The sequence below is a fragment of the Salvelinus alpinus genome, chromosome 8 (assembly GCF_045679555.1).
Source record: "Salvelinus alpinus chromosome 8, SLU_Salpinus.1, whole genome shotgun sequence".
NCBI lineage: Eukaryota > Metazoa > Chordata > Actinopteri > Salmoniformes > Salmonidae > Salvelinus > Salvelinus alpinus.
In genome coordinates, this window is record NC_092093.1 from 9,298,795 (window position 1) to 9,311,043 (window position 12,249).

Here is a 12,249-nt window from a genome sequence, read left to right on the forward strand (position 1 = left end):
TACAGGAGTAGGGAACAGAGGGTTCCCCCCCTACCACACACTACAGGAGTAGGGAACAGAGGAGGGTTCCCCCCCTACCACACACTACAGGAGTAGGGAACAGAGGAGGGTTCCCACCCCTACCACACACTACAGGAGTAGGGAACAGAGGAGGGTTCCCCCCTACCACACACTACAGGAGTAGGGAACAGAGGAGGGTTCCCCCCCTACCACAGACTACAGGAGTAGGGAACAGAGGAGGGTTCCCCCCTTACCACAGACTACAGGAGTAGGGAACAGAGGAGGGTTCCCCCCTACCACAGACTACAGGAGTAGGGAACAGAGGAGGGTTCCCCCCTACCACAGACTACAGGAGTAGGGAACAGAGGAGGGTTCCCCCCTACCACACACTACAGGAGTAGGGAACAGAGGAGGGTTCCCCCCTACCACAGACTACAGGAGTAGGGAACAGAGGAGGGTTCCCCCCTACCACAGACTACAGGAGTAGGGAACAGAGGAGGGTTCCCCCCTACCACACACTACAGGAGTAGGGAACAGAGGAGGGTTCCCCCCTACCACAGACTACAGGAGTAGGGAACAGAGGAGGGTTCCCCCCTACCACACACTACAGGAGTAGGGAACAGAGGAGGGTTCCCCCCTACCACAGACTACAGGAGTAGGGAACAGAGGAGGGTTCCCCCCACCACAGACTACAGGAGTAGGGAACAGAGGAGGGTTCCCCCTACCACAGACTACAGGAGTAGGGAACAGAGGAGGGTTCCCCCCTACCACACACTACAGGAGTAGGGAACAGAGGAGGGTTCCCCCCTACCACACACTACAGGAGTAGGGAACAGAGGAGGGTTCCCCCCCTACCACACACTACAGGAGTAGGGAACAGAGGAGGGTTCCCCCCTACCACACACTACAGGAGTAGGGAACAGAGGAGGGTTCCCCCCTACCACAGACTACAGGAGTAGGGAACAGAGGAGGGTTCCCCCCTACCACACACTACAGGAGTAGGGAACAGAGGATGGTTCCCCCCTACCACACACTACAGGAGTAGGGAACAGAGGAGGGTTCCCCCCCTACCACACACTACAGGATTAGGGAACAGAGGAGGGTTCCCCCCTACCACACACTACAGGAGTAGGGAACAGAGGAGGGTTCCCCCCCTACCACACACTACAGGAGTAGGGAACAGAGGAGGGTTCCCCCCTACCACACACTACAGGAGTAGGGAACAGAGGAGGGTTCCCCCCCTACCACACACTACAGGAGTAGGGAACAGAGGACGGTTCCCCCCTACCACACACTACAGGAGTAGGGAACAGAGGAGGGTTCCCCCCCTACCACACACTACAGGAGTAGGGAACAGAGGAGGGTTCCCCCCCTACCACACACTACAGGAGTAGGGAACAGAGGACGGTTCCCCCCTACCACACACTACAGGAGTAGGGAACAGAGGAGGGTTCCCCCCCTACCACACACTACAGGAGTAGTGAACAGAGGAGGGTTCCCCCCCTACCACACACTACAGGAGTAGGGAACAGAGGAGGGTTCCCCCCTACCACAGACTACAGGAGTAGGGAACAGAGGAGGGTTCCCCCCCTACCACACACTACAGGAGTAGGGAACAGAGGAGGGTTCCCCCCTACCACAGACTACAGGAGTAGGGAACAGAGGAGGGTTCCCCCCTACCACACACTACAGGAGTAGGGAACAGAGCAGGGTTCCCCCCTACCACAGACTACAGGAGTAGGGAACAGAGGAGGGTTCCCCCCTACCACACACTACAGGAGTAGGGAACAGAGGAGGGTTCCCCCCTACCACAGACTACAGGAGTAGGGAACAGAGGGTTCCCCCCTACCACAGACTACAGGAGTAGGGAACAGAGGAGGGTTCCCCCCTACCACACACTACAGGAGTAGGGAACAGAGGATGGTTCCCCCCTACCACACACTACAGGAGTAGGGAACAGAGGAGGGTTCCCCCCCTACCACACACTACAGGAGAAGGGAACAGAGGAGGGTTCCCCCCTACCACACACTACAGGAGTAGGGAACAGAGGGTTCCCCCCTACCACAGACTACAGGAGTAGGGAACAGAGGAGGGTTCCCCCCTACCACAGACTACAGGAGTAGGGAACAGAGGAGGGTTCCCCCCCTACCACACACTACAGGAGTAGGGAACAGAGGAGGGTTCCCCCCTACCACACACTACAGGAGTAGGGAACAGAGGATGGTTCCCCCCTACCACACACTACAGGAGTAGGGAACAGAGGGTTCCCCCCTACCACACACTACAGGAGTAGGGAACAGAGGAGGGTTCCCCCCCTACCACACACTACAGGAGTAGGGAACAGAGGAGGGTTCCCCCCCCTACCACACACTACAGGAGTAGGGAACAGAGGAGGGTTCCCCCCTACCACACACTACAGGAGTAGGGAACAGAGGAGGGTTCCCCCCCTACCACAGACTACAGGAGTAGGGAACAGAGGAGGGTTCCCCCCTACCACAGACTACAGGAGTAGGGAACAGAGGAGGGTTCCCCCCTACCACACACTACAGGAGTAGGGAACAGAGGAGGGTTCCCCCCTACCACAGACTACAGGAGTAGGGAACAGAGGAGGGTTCCCCCCTACCACACACTACAGGAGTAGGGAACAGAGGAGGGTTCCCCCCTACCACAGACTACAGGAGTAGGGAACAGAGGAGGGTTCCCCCCTACCACAGACTACAGGAGTAGGGAACAGAGGAGGGTTCCCCCCTACCACAGACTACAGGAGTAGGGAACAGAGGAGGGTTCCCCCCTACCACACACTACAGGAGTAGGGAACAGAGGAGGGTTCCCCCCTACCACAGACTACAGGAGTAGGGAACAGAGGAGGGTTCCCCCCTACCACAGACTACAGGAGTAGGGAACAGAGGAGGGTTCCCCCCTACCACACACTACAGGAGTAGGGAACAGAGGAGGGTTCCCCCCTACCACAGACTACAGGAGTAGGGAACAGAGGAGGGTTCCCCCCTACCACACACTACAGGAGTAGGGAACAGAGGAGGGTTCCCCCCTACCACAGACTACAGGAGTAGGGAACAGAGGAGGGTTCCCCCCACCACAGACTACAGGAGTAGGGAACAGAGGAGGGTTCCCCCCTACCACACACTACAGGAGTAGGGAACAGAGGAGGGTTCCCCCCTACCACAGACTACAGGAGTAGGGAACAGAGGAGGGTTCCCCCCTACCACACACTACAGGAGTAGGGAACAGAGGATGGTTCCCCCCCTACCACACACTACAGGAGTAGGGAACAGAGGAGGGTTCCCCCCTACCACACACTACAGGAGTAGGGAACAGAGGAGGGTTCCCCCCTACCACAGACTACAGGAGTAGGGAACAGAGGAGGGTTCCCCCCTACCACACACTACAGGAGTAGGGAACAGAGGATGGTTCCCCCCTACCACACACTACAGGAGTAGGGAACAGAGGAGGGTTCCCCCCCTACCACACACTACAGGATTAGGGAACAGAGGAGGGTTCCCCCCCTACCACACACTACAGGAGTAGGGAACAGAGGAGGGTTCCCCCCCTACCACACACTACAGGAGTAGGGAACAGAGGAGGGTTCCCCCCTACCACACACTACAGGAGTAGGGAACAGAGGACGGTTCCCCCCTACCACACACTACAGGAGTAGGGAACAGAGGAGGGTTCCCCCCTACCACACACTACAGGAGTAGGGAACAGAGGAGGGTTCCCCCCCTACCACACACTACAGGAGTAGGGAACAGAGGACGGTTCCCCCCTACCACACACTACAGGAGTAGGGAACAGAGGAGGGTTCCCCCCCTACCACACACTACAGGAGTAGGGAACAGAGGAGGGTTCCCCCCCTACCACACACTACAGGAGTAGGGAACAGAGGAGGGTTCCCCCCTACCACAGACTACAGGAGTAGGGAACAGAGGAGGGTTCCCCCCTACCACACACTACAGGAGTAGGGAACAGAGCAGGGTTCCCCCCTACCACAGACTACAGGAGTAGGGAACAGAGGAGGGTTCCCCCCTACCACACACTACAGGAGTAGGGAACAGAGGAGGGTTCCCCCCTACCACAGACTACAGGAGTAGGGAACAGAGGGTTCCCCCCTACCACAGACTACAGGAGTAGGGAACAGAGGAGGGTTCCCCCCTACCACACACTACAGGAGTAGGGAACAGAGGAGGGTTCCCCCCTACCACAGACTACAGGAGTAGGGAACAGAGGAGGGTTCCCCCCTACCACACACTACAGGAGTAGGGAACAGAGGAGGGTTCCCCCCTACCACAGACTACAGGAGTAGGGAACAGAGGAGGGTTCCCCCCTACCACACACTACAGGAGTAGGGAACAGAGGAGGGTTCCCCCCTACCACAGACTACAGGAGTAGGGAACAGAGGAGGGTTCCCCCCTACCACACACTACAGGAGTAGGGAACAGAGGATGGTTCCCCCCTACCACACACTACAGGAGTAGGGAACAGAGGAGGGTTCCCCCCCTACCACACACTACAGGAGTAGGGAACAGAGGAGGGTTCCCCCCTACCACACACTACAGGAGTAGGGAACAGAGGGTTCCCCCCTACCACAGACTACAGGAGTAGGGAACAGAGGAGGGTTCCCCCCTACCACACACTACAGGAGTAGGGAACAGAGGATGGTTCCCCCCTACCACACACTACAGGAGTAGGGAACAGAGGAGGGTTCCCCCCCTACCACACACTACAGGAGTAGGGAACAGAGGAGGGTTCCCCCCCTACCACACACTACAGGAGTAGGGAACAGAGGAGGGTTCCCCCCCTACCACACACTACAGGAGTAGGGAACAGAGGAGGGTTCCCCCCCTACCACACACTACAGGAGTAGGGAACAGAGGAGGGTTCCCCCCCTACCACACACTACAGGAGTAGGGAACAGAGGAGGGTTCCCCCCCTACCACACACTACAGGAGTAGGGAACAGAGGACGGTTCCCCCCTACCACACACTACAGGAGTAGGGAACAGAGGAGGGTTCCCCCCCTACCACACACTACAGGAGTAGGGAACAGAGGAGGGTTCCCCCCCTACCACACACTACAGGAGTAGGGAACAGAGGACGGTTCCCCCCTACCACACACTACAGGAGTAGGGAACAGAGGAGGGTTCCCCCCCTACCACACACTACAGGAGTAGGGAACAGAGGAGGGTTCCCCCCCTACCACACACTACAGGAGTAGGGAACAGAGGAGGGTTCCCCCCTACCACACACTACAGGAGTAGGGAACAGAGGAGGGTTTCCCCCTACCACACACTACAGGAGTAGGGAACAGAGGAGGGTTCCCCACTACCACACACTACAGGAGTAGGGAACAGAGGAGGGTTTCCCCCTACCACACACTACAGGAGTAGGGAACAGAGGAGGGTTCCCCCCTACCACACACTACAGGAGTAGGGAACAGAGGAGGGTTCCCCCCTACCACACACTACAGGAGTAGGGAACAGAGGAGGGTTCCCCCCTACCACACACTACAGGAGTAGGGAACAGAGGAGGGTTTCCCCCTACCACACACTACGGGAGTAGGGAACAGAGGGTTCCCCCCTACAACACACTACAGGAGTAGGGAACAGAGGAGGGTTCCCCCCTACCAAACACTACAGGAGTAGGGAACAGAGGAGGGTTCCCCCCTACCACACACTACGGGAGTAGGGAACAGAGGAGGGTTCCCCCCTACCACACACTACAGGAGTAGGGAACAGAGGAGGGTTCCCCCCCCCCTACCACACACTACAGGAGTAGGGAACAGAGGAGGGTTCCCCCCTACCACACACTACGGGAGTAGCGAACAGAGGAGGGTTTCCCCCTACCACACACTACGGGAGTAGGGAACAGAGGAGGGTTCCCCCCTACCACACACTACAGGAGTAGGGAACAGAGGAGGGTTCCCCCCCTACCACACACTACAGGAGTAGGGAACAGAGGAGGGTTCCCCCCTACCACACACTACAGGAGTAGGGAACAGAGGAGGGTTCCCCCCTACCACACACTACAGGAGTAGGGAACAGAGGAGGGTTCCCCCCCTACCACACACTACAGGAGTAGGGAACAGAGCAGGGTTCCCCCCTACCACACACTACAGGAGTAGGGAACAGAGGAGGGTTCCCCCCCGACCACAGCAGGACTGGCGAAAGTGTTTGCTCTGACTTTTAATTCCAACGTAAATACACCGACACAAACCACTGGGAACACACACTGCGTTTCCCTACCTGGTATTCTGATGTAGGACCAGCCATGCCGGGGGTAGAGTGCCATCACTCCCCCAGGGCATCGTGGGTAGAAAGTGTTGGCTCGGGACATCCAATCAGAGGCCAGATCAGGGGAGCCGTACAGGAAGCACTGCTTGGCGGCCACGCCCCCCCCGGCCCTCGTCTCCTGCCACTCGTACTCGGCGCTGCGGTCATCACAGTACCTCTCCATGGGAACCGCCGTTACCTAGGAAGCAACACAAAATTAACAATTGTCCAATGTTGATTTGATAAAGTTTCATTCCAACTACCAGCTGACCTCACAACCCCAGGTCGGGTCTCGTGACTCCAGCCGACCCCACAACCCCAGGTCGGGTCTCGTGACTCCAGCCGACCCCACAACCCCAGGTCGGGTCTCGTGACTCCAGCCGACCCCACAACCCCAGGTCTCGTGACTCCAGCCGACCCCACAACCCCAGGGCGGGTCTCGTGACTCCAGCCGACCCCACAACCCCAGGTCGGGTCTCGTGACTCCAGCCGACCCCACAACCCCAGGGCGGGTCTCGTGACTCCAGCCGACCCCACAACACCAGGTCGGGTCTCGTGACTCCAGCCGACCCCACAACACCAGGGCGGGTCTCGTGACTCCAGCCGACCCCACAACCCCAGGTCGGGTCTCGTGACTCCAGCCGACCCCACAACACCAGGTCGGGTCTCGTGACTCCAGCCGACCCCACAACACCAGGTCGGGTCTCGTGACTCCAGCCGACCCCACAACCCCAGGGCGGGTCTCGTGACTCCAGCCGACCCCACAACCCCAGGTCGGGTCTCGTGACTCCAGCCGACCCCACAACACCAGGGCGGGTCTCGTGACTCCAGCCGACCCCACAACCCCAGGTCTCGTGACTCCAGCCGAGTCTGGATGCAGACTTCAACATAGTTCAAGTAAAGATCAAGCAAATCGATGAGAAAACAGACTGTATTACAATCATCTCTTGATAGGTGGTCGAATGTTCGTGGTCAAGGAATAATTAACTACATCTCCACCCCTCAACCAGTATTCTACAAGAGCACAGACACAAGGGACAACAGACACACTGGTCTCTACATTGCAGATGAGCTGAAGGCAGTCATCAATGTCCTTGGACCACAGAAAGTATTTACACTGGTGACAGACAATGCTGCATACATGAAGGCTGCTTGGTCTAAAGTGGAGGAGTCCTACCCTCACATCACACCCATTGGCTGTGCTGCTCATGCATTGAATCTGCTCCTCAAGGACATCATGGTACTGAAAACAATGGATACACTCTACAAGAGAGCCAAGGAAATGGTTAGGTATGTGAAGGGTCATCAAGTTATAGCAGCAATCTACCTCACCAAGCAAAGTGAGAAGAATAAGAGCACCACATTGAAGCTTCCCAGCAACACCCGTTGGGGTGGTGTTGTCATCATGTTTGACAGTCTCCTGGAGGGGAAGGAGTCTCTCCAAGAAATGGCCATATCACAGTCTGCCGAAATAGACAGCCCCATCAAGAGGATCCTCCTGGATGATGTATTTTGGGAGAGAGTGGTAAGCAGCCTGAAAGCAGCCATTGCACAGATTGAGGAAGACAATGCCATCCTGTCTGATGTTCAGACTCTGCTTGAAGATCTAAGAGAAGAAATCTGTCCTGCCCTGCCCACTTCACTGTTGCTCCAAGCAGAGGAAACTACAGTTCTGAAATGCATCAAAAAGCATGAAGACTTCTGCCTGAAGCCCATACACGCGGCAGCGTACATGTTGGACCCCAAGTATGCTGGCAAGAGCATCCTGTCTGATGCAGAGATGACCAAGGCCTATGGTGTCATCACTACGGTGTCTCGCCACCTTGGCCTGGATGAGGGCAAGGTTATTGGCAGTCTGGCGAAGTACAGACATATTACACTGCAATATGGCATCTCCATCGTGCCAACATATCTCATCAGCCACCTGGTGGAAGGGACTTTGTAGATCGGAGGCTCATTCCCCTGTTGCCTCCATCATCCTCCAAATCCCACCAACATCAGCCGCCTCAGAGCGCAACTGGTCCTTGTTTGGGAACACACACCCCAAAGCACGCAACAGGCTGACCAATACAAAGGTTGAAAAATTAGTGGCCATTCGGGCAAATTTGAGGCTTTTTGAGCCTGGCAACGAGCCATCCTCAACAAGGTTGGAAAGTGACAGTGAAGACGAGGCCTCAGAGTCTGATGTTCAAGATGTGGACATTGAGGAGGTCCATGGAGAAGACATGGAAGCCTGAGAGGAAGATAACCAAAGATGTAGTTTCTAGACTATAATTTTACAGATGTTTGTTGAAAACGTTCTTGGGAGATGCGATGGATCATTGGGGATCATTCAATATTCCCTTTCTTCTGTTGTTCAGTGAAATCATCCCATGTGAAGAGTCAACTCATTTAATTAAAGTTAAATTCATAACAAAAAAACAAAACATTTCTAATGGAAGGATTTAATCCTTAAGTCTACTTATGATAAGGTAAAAGGTTTATGTTTCTGTCTCCATATATGGTAAATATATCCAATGCAAAAAATATCTACATTTAAATGGTATTAATATTAATTTGCATATATTTCCGTTAATTCCCACGGAAAGTTTCCACCTCTGAATATTGCTCACAATATTTCCTGCTGGGGTGATTCATACAGATCAGTGTTCATCCTGCACCCCCCCCTCTGGGTTCCATCCTGCCCCCCCCCCTCTGGGTTCCATCCTGCCCCCCCCCCCCCCCACTCTGGGATCCATCCTGCGCTCCCCCCCCCCCTCTGGGATCCATCCTGCGCTCCCCCCCCCCTCTGGGATCCATCCTGCGCCCCCCCCCTCTGGGATCCATCCTGCCCCCCCCCCTCTGGGATCCATCCTGCCCCCCCCCCTCTGGGATCCATCCTGCACCCCCCCCCCCACTCTGGGATCCATCCTGCACCCCCCCCCCCCCACTCTGGGATCCATCCTGCACCCCCCCCCCCACCCTCTGGGATCCATCCTGCACCCCCCCCCCCCCCACTCTGGGATCCATCCTGCACCCCCCCCCCCCACCCTCTGGGATCCATCCTGCACCCCCCCCCACCCTCTGGGATCCATCCTGCGCTCCCCCCCCCCCCTCTGGGATCCATCCTGCGCTCCCCCCCCCCTCTGGGATCCATCCTGCGCTCCCCCCCCTCTGGGATCCATCCTGCGCTCCCCCCCCTCTGGGATCCATCCTGCGCTCCCCCCCCTCTGGGATCCATCCTGCGCTCCCCCCCCTCTGGGATCCATCCTGCGCTCCCCCCCCTCTGGGATCCATCCTGCGCTCCCCCCCTCTCTGGGATCCATCCTGCGCTCCCCCCCCTCTGGGATCCATCCTGCGCTCCCCCCCCTCTGGGATCCATCCTGCGCTCCCCCCCTCTGGGATCCATCCTGCGCTCTGGGATCCATCCTGCGCTCCCCCCCCTCTGGCCAAGCTATGGCACAAAGGTAAACCGGCGGTCACGGGTCCTAGTTCTCCAGGATAATAAATAATGGTCTCTGTCGGCTCCGTGTGGGAAATCAAACTCTAAAGAGCGGTGGGCTGAAAGGAAAAGGGCTGCAAATACCAGCTGAAACACGGCGATAGAGAGGATACCTTGATCTCATGTCCCAACTAATGAAACCAGGAAGGCCCCCAGGCTACAGTTGACTTGACCTTTGTGTGTTGGTTATTCCAAGGAGGATAAAGAGAGGGATGGATGGATGGAACAAGGCAGAGGGAAAGATAGATGGATGGAGGGGAAGATTGAGGGAGGGAAAGAGAGGAAGAGGGAAAGAGAGCGATGTTTCTTGGTCTCTGTTGATGTGGAACCTATGATCGGTGAATCAGCAGGATCTCTGTGTGTGTGTGTGTGTGTGTGTGTGTGTGTGTGTGTGTGTGGGACACAGTGCAGCAGGTTGGGTGGTCGAGCGAGAAAAGGGACGGGGGAGGAGGACGTGTTGTCTTTGGAATCATTCAACAATGAGCAGCATTATCTGCCTAACATGTGTGCTGTGTTTGTGTGTGTGTAGTCTCTGTGTGTGTGTATTCTCTGTGTGTGTGTGTGTATGTGTGTTCTGTGTGTATTCTGTGTGTGTGAAGAGACCCCCTGCGGTGGCTTCAAGCTGCACTCTAAACAAACAGTAACTTCTAAAAACGTCTCGTGGACCACAGATTTATTTACCTTCCTCTCTCACCACACACACACACAAAAAAACACAGCTCTCCCTCACTCACACATCTCTCGACCATTCTCTCTCTCTCACACACACACACACACACTGGGGCCTTACCCTTGGCACAGCGGTGAGCAGGAACTTGGGTGGTTGTGTGGGTTGGCCTGGTCGTAGGGTGGTGGAGTTGGCAGAGCATCGACTGTGGACCAGAACATCACAGTGACCCATCAGACCTGGGCTGTGACGGGTGAATACCAGGTTCTGGAGAGAGAAAGAGAGAGAGAAAGAGAAAGAGAAAGAGAAAGAGAAAGAGAGAGAGAGAGAGAGAGAGAGAGAGAGAGAGAGAGAGAGAGAGAGAGAGAGAGAGAAAGAGAGAGAGAGAGACAGAAGGAGAGACTAGATTGATCAAGTACTCAATAAACCGAATATAAGACTTTTCTTTGGCAGTTTTAAACCATGTGTATACGATGACCTTCAAAGAACGTGTGTGTGTGTGTGTGTGTGTGTGTGTGATGGCGACATCGGCTTCATTCACAGTGAACATTGAATCGCTGTTAAAGGGGGAAGTTACGCGTGGCCGTATTTTTACTCGTTCTGCGTTTCATCCCCCCACAACCTTTTTTTGTGACATTGTGTTTTGTTAAAGAGAGAATGCACTATGCAAATATGTCTAAAGCATATTAGAAAACAGTAAAAACCCTCCACATCAACTTCTATTACACATCAGAATCACATTCTGAATGTCGTCTCTGCACTAAATATTCTTTGGAAAGTAACTTTCCACTGTGCCATAAATCCATGTTTTAATGATACTGTTTACAACAAAAACAACAAGGTACTTATATGGATTTCTGGGACAGTAGAATAAAATAAAATTTTATTTTTAGTGCCGAGACATCATTCATAACGATTCTGATGTAATTACGAGTTGGATTGGAGTGTTTTCTAACAAGCTGTAGACACATTGTCACATTGTAGTCAACGGCCAAGTGATGAATCTGCAAAATGTGACAACCAATTCTCTCTGTAAAGAAACAAAATATCAAACAAAAGTTTTGGGGGGGATAAACTAAAAGCATAGAAAGAGTGAAAATAAGGCCAGATGTAAAAATAAGACATGGGCAGACCCACAGCGCCATCTAGTGGTTCTGACAAACCACAGGCCACCAGTCTCTCCATTCCAGGGCCTGAGACCTGTGGTAGTTGGTTGGCCAAGACAGTCCTTTAGCCAACAGGATGTTGAAATCCTAGTGGTTACGTCTCAGCAGACTAAAGTAGGTGTAAAAACATGGCTAGCCAGGGTGTAATGGTAACATAGTGGTGAGGTTGGGCCTGGTGGTCAGCTGAGAGTTGAGACTTAGCTGCTCCAAATTAAGGGAAAGATCCATCCAAGTGGGACAGAATGATGTTGGAAAGATCCTGAGTGTCTGGGTCTCTCTAGGCGTGGCTGGCTGAGTGTCTGGGTCTCTCTAGGCGTGGCCGGCTGAGTGTCTGGGTCTCTCTAGGCGTGGCCGGCTGGCTGAGTGTCTGGGTCTCTCTAGGCATGGCCGGCTGGCTGAGTGTCTGGGTCTCTCTAGGCGTGGCCGGCTGAGTGTCTGGGTCTCTCTAGGCGTGGCCGGCTGAGTGTCTGGGTCTCTCTAGGCGTGGCCGGCTGAGTGTCTGGGTCTCTCTAGGCGTGGCCGGCTGGCTGAGTGTCTGGGTCTCTCTAGGCATGGCCGGCTGGCTGAGTGTCTGGGTCTCTCTAGGCGTGGCCGGCTGAGTGTCTGGGTCTCTCTAGGCGTGGCCGGCTGAGTGTCTGGGTCTCTCTAG

The 12,249-nt window shown here is 55.3% G+C and overlaps 1 protein-coding gene across 5 annotated transcripts in view; it reads right to left on the reverse strand.

Moving 5' to 3' along the window:
* ino80 (INO80 complex ATPase subunit) overlaps positions 1-12,249 on the reverse strand; it is a 116,261-nt gene that overhangs the window by 48,763 nt on the left and 55,249 nt on the right. For all 5 annotated transcript variants that reach the window (XM_071412591.1, XM_071412590.1, XM_071412589.1 and 2 more), the window contains exons 25-26: positions 10,558-10,701; positions 6,260-6,485 (exon numbers count right to left, since the gene is read on the reverse strand). In XM_071412591.1, coding sequence (XP_071268692.1) covers positions 6,260-6,485; positions 10,558-10,701 — 370 coding nt within the window. The remainder of the gene's footprint in view (positions 1-6,259; positions 6,486-10,557; positions 10,702-12,249) is intronic.